The sequence below is a fragment of the Planococcus citri genome, chromosome 5, assembly GCF_950023065.1.
Source record: "Planococcus citri chromosome 5, ihPlaCitr1.1, whole genome shotgun sequence".
Lineage (NCBI taxonomy): Eukaryota > Metazoa > Arthropoda > Insecta > Hemiptera > Pseudococcidae > Planococcus > Planococcus citri.
The window spans coordinates 26,091,241-26,106,444 of NC_088681.1; the positions used below are offsets into that span (position 1 = coordinate 26,091,241).

The 15,204-nt window shown below is 33.0% G+C and overlaps 1 protein-coding gene across 2 annotated transcripts in view; it reads right to left on the reverse strand.

Moving 5' to 3' along the window:
• Nucleotides 1-536: 536 nt before the first annotated feature.
• The window catches only part of sxc (O-linked N-acetylglucosamine (GlcNAc) transferase sxc), a 62,653-nt gene continuing 47,985 nt past the window's right edge, over nt 537-15,204 (reverse strand). For both annotated transcript variants that reach the window (XM_065365382.1, XM_065365383.1), the window contains 11 exons: nt 14,619-14,724; nt 10,270-10,665; nt 9,877-10,158; nt 9,544-9,789; nt 9,313-9,438; nt 6,364-6,558; nt 6,063-6,254; nt 5,757-5,984; nt 5,373-5,625; nt 2,078-2,201; nt 537-1,954 (listed from right to left, as the gene is read on the reverse strand). In XM_065365382.1, the coding sequence (XP_065221454.1) occupies nt 1,792-1,954; nt 2,078-2,201; nt 5,373-5,625; nt 5,757-5,984; nt 6,063-6,254; nt 6,364-6,558; nt 9,313-9,438; nt 9,544-9,789; nt 9,877-10,158; nt 10,270-10,665; nt 14,619-14,724 (2,311 nt within the window). In that variant the 3' untranslated portion in view covers nt 537-1,791. The remainder of the gene's footprint in view (nt 1,955-2,077; nt 2,202-5,372; nt 5,626-5,756; nt 5,985-6,062; nt 6,255-6,363; nt 6,559-9,312; nt 9,439-9,543; nt 9,790-9,876; nt 10,159-10,269; nt 10,666-14,618; nt 14,725-15,204) is intronic.

Sequence of the window (15,204 nt, forward strand, 5' to 3'; positions counted from 1 at the left end):
ATTAGGTAACAATTTTTCCAAGAATTTTCAGCCCAAATTAGGTATTGATTTTATTATTAAAAATGATTAGATTTCTGGCAAGAAATCAAAATTTTTCATCAAAACTTTTTCCGAGTTTTCTTTGAAGGATTTTTAACTTAACATTGGGCCAGGATTTTTTTTTTCAAAAAGCATCACATGATCTATCATAATAATTAATAAGTTAAACAGACATGAAAAATTAAAATGTTTATGAAGCATTTTTAAAACATGTTGAGCCCAAAATTGAGTCATGATTTTCTTGATTTTAGAATAGGATGTTTTGCAACTTTTAAAAATAATACCAAAGACTCAGGTCAATTTTTATTTATACCTAATCAAACCACAAGCTGTACAAAAAAGTACGAACTAAAACCGAAAAATCCTCCTACTAAAACAAAATACTCAATACACCGAAAAACCAACTGAATTTTCAACTCCGCACAAAACCCATCCAACTCCAATATCCAGAGCATTTCTGCCAATCAAATTATATAATATTTAAAAAAACACATCGATAATTTAAAAATCTTTATTTACAAATGCTCAAATAATAAATACAACAGAAAAGGGGGCAAAAAAACAGGATCAGGGGACATAGTCAACAAACTGCGAGATGAAAAAAAACTTCATCGAATATGATAAAAACCTATATACACGCATTTAAAAACACCTACTTCAATATACAATAAAATAAATCGTACCACGTTCGAAATATGTATCTTGGAAGCGGATTTTGATGCATATAGAAGATAAAATTGAAAAAAAAAAACAAGCGCTGTACATATTCCATCGTCTCTACTACTCCGCGAGAGTTCTGAGAAAAAAAATACTCTGAGGAGGACGTCTTATTGGTTAAAAAACCCTACAAAAAAAACAGGAGGTATGTGTTTGTCTATATATACAAAAAAACAAAACAAAACGTATGCTCAACATTACGAATACTTTCCCAATAAAAAGTAAAAATCCTTCGAAATAATTCGCAGCACATATACTGAAATAGCTCTAAATAAAATCACTACTCGTAGATACATTTCTCTCTTTATTCTTTTTCTTTCTACTAGTACGCTTTAAAATGCCAATTTTTCGAGCAATAAAAAAATCCCATGGCACTTTTACAAACAAATACAAGTCACGTTCAATGCGTCATCGTCATCATCGAGAGAAGTTTCGTATTGTACATAAAACATACGCTGAATGAGCGAAGGGAAGGGAATGAAGGGGGGACGGGGGAGTAGGGAAGGGGGTAAAGAGGTTGACTAGTACAAGATAATTATACCGATTTTATGTTTATATAGGTAGGTATTTCTCGACACGAGCAGAAGATGGAATTGGGAGGAGGGCGATGAGGGCGATTTAACGCATTTCGATTTCCTGTTTTCATTTTCTTTGTATTTCTCCCAAAATGTAATTACAAGACGTGTGTATTCTTTCTACTCGATGAGAAAAAAAAACAACAGAGGAAGACACCGGCCAATTAAAAACATATCGTTCGATCGACGATAAGAACCCGTTACAAACGACCAACAATAAAAGAAACAAAATCATACAATTCGATATTGTAACTAATTTCCCTTGGAAAAAAAATTGAATAAATAAATAATGATAATAACGCTGGAAAAATATATAAAACTAACAACTCGAGGAGGGAAAATATTCGTCCCGTCGTGCCGGGTGCATAAAATCGACTCAAAATTTGGTCACTTTTTCACGTCAAGATCGAGCAACAAGATCCTGAATGTGGATCTTGAAGAAGCTGCGACAGCTAAAAACTTAGTTAGTATCGTTGGCTGAAATATGATCGGCGCCTTTACCGGCTGCGAACCTATTCCACATAATTCGGTATAATTTTTCCAATCCTCTGGCGTAGAATTGGCAATCAAACAAGGTGCTTTCGCCTCTTGCTCTCCATACTTCGGCTCTTATGGCTTTCAAACTGCAGAAAAAAGAAACGCAGGCAAAATTAGTGTTACAATATTTCACTCATTAGAAGAACGAAATAGAAAATTTAATAATTAATTATTTAAAAAAAAAAAAAACCTGAATCAATAGAACTTACTATTCTTTATCGGTTCCTAATCTAATAGCGATATTTTGATATTCTTCTCTGGTTCTAGCGATAAGCTCAGGAACACCTAAAGTGGCCAACTGCGAAGCAGCTACACGAGAGGCCAAAGTTTCACCTATAAATACACATAAAACAGATTAATTTCAATACATAGTTCGATATTTTCATCACTCATAACTATCTATTCGTATACAAGGTGTTCAGCAAATGCCCATCGTATTCTGAATTAAAAGCACGTTTCAAAATAGGCTATTGAGAACCTGAAAATTCGGTGAAAACAGGCCCAATTTTTTTCAAAACTGATCGGTTTTTGAAAATACTGATGATTTTAAACCTGAACACCGCGAAATCGAAAAATAAGTAGGTGATTCAAGAGTCATCGGTCACGAGGAATTTTGAAATTTTTTTTGCATTCGAACTGCAAGGTTACGGACGGCGGGAGGGAAGGATCCGAGTTGGAAAGTTATTCAAAATTTAAACCTCGCATCCAACTATCTGAAAATTTATGCAATTTAAATTCGAAATTGAAATCGGAATTTACCAAAAATATGCCCAGCATTTCAAAATCGAAATTGAAATTCTCTGAGAATTTTAATCACAAATTGAAATAAAAATTTGCACGAAATTTTATGCAGTTTAAATTTAAAATTAAAATTAGAATTCATTCAAAATCTATACCGCAGCAAATTCAATTCAACTTGAAATTAAATTTTCATGCATTGAAAACAGGATTAAATACGTAAACTTCAAAACTGAATTATGAATACCTTTCATTTTTAAATCGCAATCAAAATTCGTTGAAAATGTACGCAGCTTCAATTTGAAATTTTAAAATTGGGTTCATGCAATCGAAAAATTTGAATCACAATAAGATTCGAATTGAAATAAAAATTTTATGAAAATTCACTCAGATTTAATTTGAACATGAAGTTGAAAATCACTGAAAATTGGTGCTGCCAAAAATTCAATTTCATTTGAAATTGAAATTGGAAATCTTGAATTCAATTTCAAATTAAAATCGAAATTCGTTGAAAATATAAAATTTTGAAACAGAATTCATGCAATTCAAAGACAATTGAAGCACAATTATTCAAATTGAAATGAATATGCCTTGAAATTTATGCAGATTTAATTTGAACACTTTTGTAATTTTTCGCCGAAAATTTAGTTAACGTTGCAAAAAATTCAATACTCAATAACAAAATTGAATGAAATTTCAAATTGAAATCAGAATGCTCTAAAAATTCGTGGAATTCTAATTTGGAATTCAAATTAAATTTCTCCCAAGATTGCCATTCAATCAAAAAAAAAATCAAATTACATTACAAATTGGTCAAAATTCTCAGAAAATTTAAGCAGTTTCAATTTCAACACTAAATTGACAGTTTTCACAAAAAATGTGTGTGGCAAAAAATTCAATTTGATTTGAAATTGAAATTAAAATCATAAAATTAAATCACATTTGGAAATTAAAATTCTCTGAAAAATTTACGCAATCTGAATTCGAAAATCGGAATTCATCAAAAATTTGTCCCACAGAAAATTTAATCAAATTTAAAATCATACATTAAAATCGACTGAAAATTTTACCTCTTTAAAAATTTAAGCAGTTTAAATTTAAATTCATCGAAAATGTGTCCAGCAGAAGACTTAATTTAATCGAAATAAAATTTGAATTCACTAAAAATTATTAAAACAAAAAATTCATTTTGATTTAAAATTGAAATTCGCCGAAAATTTTCATGCAATGAAAACAGAATTGGATCTAATTTCAAATTGAAATCAAAATTCTCTGAAAATGTATACAATTTAATTTGAAATTGAAACTAGAATTCATTAAATACTCGTATTTGAGAAGCAAAAAATCAATTTGAATTGATTTTAAAATTTACTGAATGTTTTCATAAAGTTGGTCCAAAATGAAACGTATTTTTCATGAAAAATTTTCTGAAAAACCAAGAAATTTACTGAAAATTTGTACATCAAAAAAAATTTATAATGCTTAATTAGTAATAATTGACCTCTCATACACTGAATCAGCTATTAATTAAGACGAAACATTACCTAATTTTTTAAAAAAAATCACATTTAGATTTGTGAGTTTCTCCAATTTTTGGATATAAAAATTTCAATTCCGAAACCAACGTAAAAGTCGTTGTCATTTTTGAGTTTTGTGCGAGATTTCGATACATTTTAATTGGTCACAATAGTAGATACTTTTTAGATCACGAAATTCACAAAAAAAATAATATGTAGGTGTATATTTTTAAAGCCAAAAGATCTTGTTGACTTTTTTTTTCAAAACATTAAATAACATTTCATTGCAAGATTCCATCAAATTTCGAAAAAAAAAGTCTACAGAGTCTACACCAAATTTTAGCAAGAAAGGCATTTACTTAACCAACAAATTATTTGTTTGGATTTAACAAACAAAAAAAAAAAAAAACTGAAATAACAAAGCAATAGTTTAGATTAGATGGTTTTTCGAATAATTTTTGGAATTGGTTGATCACAGTTCTAGCTAATATAAGAACACTTCTGAAGTTTCCATCACATGGATATCTTTTTCAAGAACATCCCAATTCCCAATGTTTCCAAAACTGTTTCTTTTGGTTCTTGCAAACCTATTTTTCAATTACAGGAACATTCAAAATTCGCTATAGGCATTAACAGCTCGAAATTGCCAGAAATCGGTTCAGGAAGTCGAAAATTGGGCACAAATTGAAATCGAAGTTCAGTTTTCTATATCTCAAATTGGTAAAATTTGAATAAGCAATAAAGCCAAATTGTCAATTTCAAAAATTCTTCAAAAACAAAAAATTAAAATTCTAGTCTCGAAACATTGCCTGATGGGAGTATCTTTTAATGATCTTTAGATTTTCATTTCTTTCAGAAAATTGCATATTCATTCAAAAGGTAATTTTTTACAGAAAAAAAAAACAGAAATCTGGGAGCTTTCAATGAATATTTTGGGATTCCTTCTTGAATGACTTTTCAGTCACGTTAATCAGATCGACTCCAGATGTCGCGAGAAATGATTCAGCAGTTTCTGTAGAAACCGTCTGAACAAACATCCTTCCTGATATTTGATAGGAAAGAGGCTAAGAGTAAGGAGGGAGCAAAGTCTATCAAGAAAAAGTCTGAACAGAATCAAATAACCTTTTTAAAAAATACGAATAAAAAAAACAGCTACGAGAAAGTGTTCAAAATTCATAATACGACAGGCATTTGATAAAAACACGAGACAGGGCACTATTCCGAATACATCTTCGATGGCGATATTTACCTGGTAACGTCACTACCGGCGTACCAGTCCATAGTACATCCATACTAGTCGTATGCCCATTACACAACGGTGTATCCAGACATACATCGGCTAGCTGACCACGTCTCACGTGTTCTTCTTTGGCGGCAACATTGCTGAATAGTATTCTACCAGGAGCGATGCCCAGCGACTGAGCGGTGGCCTGTAAATGAGCTTCGCCTACTGCCGGGAATCTCAACAGCCAAATGACCGCATTAGGAACTGCTTTCAAGATCTACAAAAACAAAAAAAAAACGTCATGATTAATTATAAGAAATAAGCGAAATTTTTCTCTTAAATAATGTCAAAATCATGCCACCTTAGCACCCAATGCACCTCGAAATGATCAAATTTTCGTATACTTACGTTTACCCACATCTGCAACGTCGGTGGGTCGATTTTATACAATTGATTAAAATTACAATAAATAACCGCGTCTTCGGGAAGTCCGTACTGTTGCCTGCTCGTCACAACGATACTCTGAGGCACTTCCTCGCCGGTAGCTGCTTTACCGTGCGTTTGATTCGTAGCCAGTCCGTTTTGTAAAATTAAACCATTCACCGAAGTTTGAACTTGACCAGAAGCTATCATCGTCTGAAAACATAATGAACCCGGTAACCATTACGAATATCCGGAGTCTCCAGCGCGATGTTTGCGAATTTCAACACTCACTTCGATCGGTGTAGTGGTAGGTAACTCGGCAACTTTGATGCTAATTTCTAACGGTCTCGATGATTTGCTGTCGGTGATCTCGGGCGAGACGACTTCTCGAATTTCTTTGACTTGAGTGCTTTCCAGAATAGGTGATAAATCCGTCGCGTTTATTACGGCAACGTTATCAGCCGGTACGTCTTTATTCGGAGCCTGCGAATAAAATATAGAAACACGTATAATTAGAATCATCGTTGATCTTCTATTCTTTTTGTGTTTTTCATTTCTCCAGATATAACAGCAGTAGGTTAAAGAAACCAACCTTTTCGGCGACGACCAGTCTTTCTTTGAGATGAGGGAACATTTGTTTGTGATCTCCGATGAAATACGTGTGAGGCATGTAGGCTAATTTTTCGCTATATTGAGACGCCAATTCCACAGGCGAGGTTACTTTGTCCGTGACTATGTAGTCCATGTAGGGAGCTCCGCTTGTACCAGGATAACCGAGCCACATTACCTGCAAAATTAAAATCGAGTAAATAAATGAAAATAGATTGAAAAACAACTGCTTACAAGGTAATACGTTATTTTGAACAGTTTTCAAAATAATCTAAGCGATTAGGATGAAATTTCATTGAATTTTAACCATTTTCCTAATCTAGGCGATTTTTAGAAAATTTTGATCAAATTTCAGCACATTATATAATTTTTTAATCATTTTTGGTGCTTTATAATACCATTTTAAAAATCTTAAAAATATGTTTACACGATTTTTGCCGAATATTACTCGAAGAAATCATCATTTCATCTGTTTTGGACAACTTCCGTTGATTTTAGGTCCAATTACAAGTAATTTTCGCAAAATCACGTTTGCTTCTACAATTTTTACCCAAATTTACAACAATTTTCAATGATTGATAAACCATTTCAACAAATTTTACGAAATGTCATCAAATTCTGTTCACTTTTGATCAAATTATCGGCGATTTTCAAGAAACTATAGTCAAGCTTTGGTAAGACAGGAGATTTCTTCAAATATTTCAATATTTTTTGATAGGAAAGGAGAAGGTTGGTGGGGGGGGGGTCAACACTGTTTCACAAAGTGCTTACTAAATCGAAAAAATTAAAAAGAATGACCTTCGATGACTTTCAAATAATCAGATACCAACTTTTTGAAATGCAACTTGGATGGACAATTCTACAGAATTCTTCGTTCTAATCACGGGACAATAATGCAATAATTCCATCACGTGAGGATTTTTCACAATTTAAGAGTTGATGAGGCTATCATCAAAAAAATGCCATCAATTCTTTGTAACTTTCAACTCATTTCGATGATGGTTTTTAATAGGCCTATGCTTCATATGATTTTTTCACAATATTTCATTCCATTTCAATATTTGACAAATTTTTCGTGCAGATTTTCCACTTTTTTTTTGTAATTGAGCATTTAAGCGATATTTTGCTCGATTTTCAGAATGTTTCATCAATTTTCAGCTAATTTTAACCATTTTTATAGCATTTCAAAAAATTTTCAAACAATTATTGCAAAATTTTGCTTTTTTTTGCAATTGAGTTTTCAAACAATATTTTGCTCGATTTTCAGAATATTTTATCAATTTTCAGCTAATTTTAACAATTTTCAAGCAATTTTTGCAAAATTTTGACTTTTTTTGTAATTGAGCATTTAAGCAATATTTAGGCTATAGCATTTCAAAAAATTTCCAAGCAATTTTTGCAAATTTTGCTTTTTTTGTAATTGAACATTCAAACAATATTTTGCTCGATTTTCAGAATGTTCTATCAATTTTCATCTTATTTTGACAATTTTTATATCATTTCAAAAATTCTCAAGCAATTTTTGCAAAATTTTGTCTTTTTTTGCAATTGAGCATTCAAGCAATATTTTGCTCAATTTTCAGAATGTTTCATCAATTTTCATCTAATTTTAACAATTTTATTTTTATAGCGTTTCAAAAAATTTTCAAACAATTATTGCAAAATTTTGCTCAATTATTTCAATTTTTTCATCAATTTACGGTAACTTGAAATAACTGAGAGGTCAATTCCACAATAATTTTTACAGGCCAAACAATTTCAGCATTTTCGACAAACTATTATTCAATTTTGAAAATATTATTGATTAATTTTTGGTTATTTGACGACCTCGTAAGAAACCTTGAAATATGTTCAGTTTGAAATTTTTAGGTCATTTCCTGCATATTCTTGGAGGATATTTTTCTTTCAAGTTTTGTTGATGAAAAAATTATTTCATCACTCTGACAGAAGGACAAAATGAATGAAAATTATTGAAGTGAGATTTTAAAAAATGTGCTCAATACTTCAATAACTGGGGGAGGGGGGGAAGAGGAGAGGGGCGGTAGATGGATTTTTGTTCTTAACAATTTTCAATTATTTTTTTTTAATGTGAAGAGTGATATTCCAAAACTCGCTTTGTCCATTTTTATCAAAGTTGGGTTTTCAGTGGTACCTGGTAGATGAAGTATTAACTCACATTCCTACATCCTCAACCTACCAAAATGAGGTGTTAAACTCACCTATAAATAGCCAATTCACTAAAAATTAAAAAAAAATAATGTTCCAAAACGTGCTTTGTCCATTTTTATTGAAATTTTTTTCAGCAGTATTTAGTGGATGAAATGTATACTTACACTCCTACATCATAAATCCACCCAAATAAAGTGCTAAACTCGCCTAAAAAGCCAATTTACCCGTTTAAAGGGAAACTGTTTTTCCTCTCTCCTGAAAAGTTGTGAAAATGGACAAAGCGAGTTTTGGAATATCACTCTTCATGTGTTTAAAATTATCAAAATACCAAAATTACGAAACATTTTCAAACAAATTTCAGAAATGAAAAAAACGGAGAATTTTCAAATCGTTTACGGTGAATTTATTTTTCCAAAATTTTTTGGCACTTATTTTCGAGATTAAAAATTCAGTTAAAACTTCACATGAAATGATCGATCTCCAATTTCAAGAACATCGTATTTTAAGAACCGCTTAATAAAACTTTCGATTCAACAGAGAAAACCCTTCAAAAAAAAGAACTTGGGACTCGAGAATAAAAACATTTTACAACACTTGTTGAAAATTTCTCCCGAAGACTTGAACTCAAAAGCGTATACTGAACCTCGAAACGTAATCTTCGTTAACATAAGATCAAGAAACGGTCTTCACCGAAAACAAAACTCTGGTTATTCTATTTTTTCATTTTTACATATTTCTTACTTGACACTGAAAAGGAATATACCTGTATTGGTGCCGGTCTGAGGGCGAATATCTCATTTCGGGCTCCTTTCGTGTACCCGTTCATATTGACTAAGATATGAATACCATCTTGATAAATACGATCGGCTGCTTTACCATTGCAGTTGACCTACGACAAAGTATAAAAATCACAACATTAATCCGGATCAACGATACCTCACATCACAGCTCATTCGTGAAGACGAAGACTCGTCCGCATGAATGCTTCGCTTACCACTGATAAATCGATGAAATGTTCGGATTCGCGAGCAATTTTCGATCTGAACGTGGTACCGTCGTCGGCGCTGAGGGCGTAACAGAAAATCTCGACGTTCTGTCGACGATGCATTCCGGGTATCGATTGCATTAGATGAGAGGTCGGATGGTTACCGAAATCCGAGGATACGTAACCTATCCGTAGACGTCCATTCGGGGCTAGTTCTTTGCTAAATTGATACGTTGGTTTGTGCAGCACTTGGATCTACGTCACGAAAAAAAAAAAGCCAACAGATATTCGTTAACAAAACCCGGATTATAAATACGTTCTATTTGGATCGAGTATAGGTACCTTTTCGATGCACAAATTAGCGTGTCTGGCTGCGATAGCTTTCCTGTAGTCGTGAGTCAGTGGATATAACATCGAATGATGAGGATGAACCGAAGGTAGTCTGTTCTTTTCCAGTTGTTCGGCCACTATGCTGACCAGTTTCTTCATTCTAGCGTCGTAGTCGGTCCAATCGCATACGATTTGCAAACAATGGGCCAGATTGCAATACGCATCAGGGAAATCGGGTTTTAGCTTCAAAGCTGTCCTGTACGATTGAATAGCTTCGGGGATATTTCCAGAGTCCTGTCATAAAAAACCAAACATATAATATTACATCGCAATCGACAAATACCAGCAATTTACCAACCACAATCAGCCTTATCAATAATAAACTTCACGTCCAAAGTAACTCACCTTATGTATAGATGCCAAATTACTATGAGCGTCAGCAAAACCTGGATTAATCGTGATAGCTCTCGAGTAACATTGCAGAGCAGCTTGTATATCCTGCATTTCTTTCAGCGTGTTACCCATGTTGCTGTAAGCGTCAGCAAACGTCGGCTGAATACGTATGGCCTCTTTGTAATGCATTAGTGCTTCCGTTAATTTTCCTTGTTGTTGCAGCACCGAGGCTAAATTCGAATGGGCTGCGGCGAATTCCGGGAATACTTCCAGCGCTTTGAGGTACAGACGAGTAGCTTCCTCGATGTATCCTTGTTCGCGTTTGATGTTCGCCAGATTGTTTAGCGAGTCGGCGTGAGTCGGGCATAGACGTAAGGCTGTGTTGTAACAATCTTCGGCTTCGGTTACCTGTAACGAGATGAATTTACTATAAATTAGAGTTATTGTAGGTACGAGGACGAATAAATTATTTACATAGAGAAAATATCCGATCGGTTGAAGTACTAATTATGAGTTTTCAAATAAATGAAGTTATGAATAAATTGTATAATCATTATTTTAATCAATCAATTCCTAACTAGGTACTCCAAAGAAATTTGAAAAAAATATCAATTTTTCTCAGAGATTCCTAAAATGGTTAAAAACTTCCAAAAATGAATTTACATAAAGATAAAAATAAATTCTATAGAAAATAATACATTTTTTTTTCTTCAAAAACTAGAATTTCGAATAAAGTTAGTAGTAGGTAGATCGTCAAAAAAAAAAAAAAAATACTCGAACCCTCCAACCATAGAATTTGATACAACGTACACTTCTCGATAAAAACCATTCGAAAATACGTTCACGTTGGCAATTTAAGCAGCTAAAGTTTCTTTCAACTTGTTCTGCTGAATACTGAAATTTCGAGGAGAGAAAATTGATTCAGTGCTGGAGGCTCTTGAACACTGGAAATTGAGAAAACGGATTCGACGGATCGATATCGCGATGTAGTAATTGCAAATTTTGGGAGTTTCGACTTCATTGTTACGCAATTTTTGAAAATTACTTCTTTTCTCGAGTTGGAAATATTTAAAAATTGTTGACGTTGTATCTTGAATTCTTTCAGCGCTTGCTCCAACCCTCCTTCCACCCTGCTGGTAAATGGCAGCTCACTATGTTTTCAACAAAGGATGCAAACATCGACCTATTCAAATCCACCTCTCCTTTCCCTCGTTAAAAATACACAATTTCACCGAAAATTCACGATAAGTATGACAGTCAAGAGGTAAAGGAACGTCAAGACATCATGCTCCTTGAGGCAATTACTCGTACCTTCATCCAGTCTATGTAATAAACCGACACAAAGCACCCCATTCGTGGCTTTCTTTTCAATTTACCAACAACTATTCGTTCATTACAATTTAAAAAAAAAACTACTTTTACAGTTGAACTTAATTGAAATATTTGCCTAAATTTTTAATGGTTCATAAAGCAGTAGTGCAATTAATACAATAAATTTTATTATCCATTCGACGTCGCAACGACTCTTTAAACAATAAAACGAAAACAAAAGGAAAACCACCGAATTTGAATTCTATAATGACATCCTTAAATCGTCGTCGAAGGACTGGTATGTTTTTTTCCACTAACGATGTTCTCCATATTGCAATTCCTTTTAAAAATTGAAAACACGGAGTAATTTTTGTGTCTTTAATTTTATTGGTTTGTATTGATTTTAGATTTTGAGGCCTCAAACTACATTTTCACATCCTTTACGACCTAAAATAATTGAAATAGACAAAACAATTTTGGTACCGAACTGAAACAAAATCAAAAATATACTGATCCAAGAATATACCTCAGGGTGCCAAGTTTCGTTTTTGTATTGTAGGTGAATTATCAAAAATTTAAGTTTTGGTGTTTTTCACAATCACATTTTTGAAAAAAAAAAATCAAAATGAAGGTAGAAAGATGAAATTTTATTCTACTTCCTTTTGACGTTTCAGTTTCTGGTCGCTTTAGAGGTTCCGATGGTTTCTTCGAGTTTGCAGTTTCCAAAAAATTTCGTTAAAACGATCAACCGAAGGACTCATTATCATAATTAATTATGAAGAAATTTGAAAAAACGAGTAGGTACCTAATCACATTTGTTGCGTAAACAATCGGCCAATTGATCGATTACAATTGGTTCAATCTCAGCTGAAACTATCATCAATTGATTAGGGAGGGTAGGGAGAGATTTTAGAGGGTAGAGAGAGTCAAAATTTGCAAATTTGCAGAAAGAACTAAAAAAAAAATAAAAAAATAAGAGCAGAAGTAGACCAGCAAAAATCAGGCTAAAAGTAATACAATTTTTTTTTAGTTCTTCGAGCTCAAATTTGAATCATTTCTGGAAAAAAAATTGACCAAAAAAAATGGAGGAAAAAAAGCAGAGCCCAGTAGACCAGCAAAAATCAGGCTAAAAGTAATACAATTTTTTTTTCAATTCTTTGAGTTCAAATTTGAATCATTTCTGAGGGGAAAAAATAGAAATTATTCGAATGGATTATAGGTACCCTAATTTTCGACCTCCTAAAAACATTAAAGGTAAATCTGAGTTGTCTTTGAGCTTCCACCGAATATCTGGATTTTCTAGTTTTCAAAAAAACCCTACAAAAACAGAAGCTCAAATGAAAGTCAGCGCCTAATACAAATAAATTCAATTAATCGTTCCAGTAAACCCCTTGAATGAATTTTCCCAAAATTTGTTACCAGGGGTTCAAATTTACATCACATTTATAACTTAATTTCAGAATTGAAAACTTAAAAACTAGTTGGAAATTCCAGAATGACTCGAAACCTCCATAAATTGATTCAAAAGTCCAAAAACAGGAAAACCAAATTTCAATTCACCACGTGACGTGGGCATGTTCGTAAAAACCTAGTTCTTCATTACCCCCCCCCCCCCCGCCCCCAACCCCGAAATATTCTTCGTAGTAAAATATGTTTATTCGACGAGGTATCGTCTGGCGCGTTTATAGGATCACTCGTCATCGAAAAACTGTCGAAATTAAACCTTTTCCGCCCTTTCAGAGCGATTTGAAATTTCTAAGAGATTAGAAAATTCGTTAGAGGCTCCAAAAATGACCCCAAACTAGTATAGTTGCTGATGAGTGGAAGTTGAATTGAAGAAATTATTCACATTGCTCCATTTCGCGCGAAAAAATAAACAGCTTCTTTAAATTTTTTATATTTTTAAAAAATTTGTCAAAAATCCAAAAATATTACTTTTTTTTCGATTTTTGATTTTTGGTACAGAAATTTGTCTATTTCGACTACATGAATAATGCAACTTATCACATCTTACGAGAGTGAAGATCGAACCAGCATTTTCAAAAAACCAAAATTTCAGCATTTGTACATTCAATAATTTTCCTTTCTGTTCTTCACTTTGCAAAAACACAATTTTACGGTAATCATTTTCAACTCTATCGAAAATTCAAAATTTCGAATTTCTAAAATCTCAATCACGAAAATCCATTTTGTGTGCGGGGGAGAGGGGCGAGGGAGAAGGAGGCATCACATACATCTGCATATTCTCTCAACTTCATTTATGTAATAATTGAACCCCTCCTTTCTTTCTGCCACACCCTTCTCTTCACTATATCTTTATCAGCAAGGTGTCTGTCAACCGTCTACTTAGTCCAAAAAATTTTTTTTTAAAAAATCGATGAGCAAAAATGATTCAAACACGGTTTTCTTCATTTAATTTTATTCTCTCATTTTAAAAATCCTTTCAAAATTTCGTACGTTTTCGACAGTTTTTCGTTAATTTGCAGGTTTTTTTTTGGCCGGAAGACATCCTGACTGATTATTTTCATCAAAATTCCACCCATATTGAACAGAAAAATTCAAACAATTTAGCAATTTCCATATCTATAATAGAGGAAGACCAGCAGCACTATCCTAACACAATTTACGTTACTCAACAAATAATATTATACATGAGTTCAAACATCATACGCGGATATACGTTCATAACATACACATAAATAGGAATTCAAATCAACCCACACATTCCCATATCAGACGACATCATATCGCATCGTTAGCAATTTTGAAAAATCCATTTGAAAACCGCGCCCCATTCGTACGATCTTCACACGTACGATATTTTCAATATAATGTAGTAAAAACATAATTTGCATATTTCGTCGCTAGACCAGCGACAACGAGGTTGCAAAACAATACAACACCCACGTTTTGCGGAATTCTACGGTCATATTTGCGGGCTTCAGTGCGCCCCAACTCGAATATAGGCTACGTAGAGTCGTAGATGTATACATATTACATACGAGTATAATAAGCACTACAGGCTAATAATAACCTCATTAATAGCTTACCTGCCCTTTTTCTTTCAACGCATTGGCAAGATTACAGTAGGCGTCCGGAAAATTGGGCTGCAGCTCGATAGCTCGACGATACGTGTCAATGGCAAGGTCGATAAGCCTGTAACAAAAAATTAACCCGGAACTGAAGTGAGAACGATCTAAGGACCATATCCTTATTTATGCAGGTGGTGTGCGTGTGCATATTCAATTTAATACCCAACTAAATACAGGACGTTGTCCTAAACGAGTTTTTTTGAGAAAAAATAACGGGAAAAAGCGTAGTTCTTTAATGTACATATTTTACGTATGCACTTAGTTCATTTTTTTTTTTTGCATGTAAGTAGACCTATTTTGTAATTATCAAATTTCTTGTTTTGTTTTGTGTTTTTTTTGTTGAAAATCTGACACCAAAAATCCCAACACCTGATGTGTCCATATTGCGAGTATTACTGGTATGATTGGGAGATAACAGCACAACATGTATGGAAGAGGAGGACAATGATGAGCACATGAAATGTAAGATATAGTAAATTGAATGTATTTATTTTCAGAACCTGTACAAAATGCAACATCATATTTTCATCTAAAAAGGAGCTCA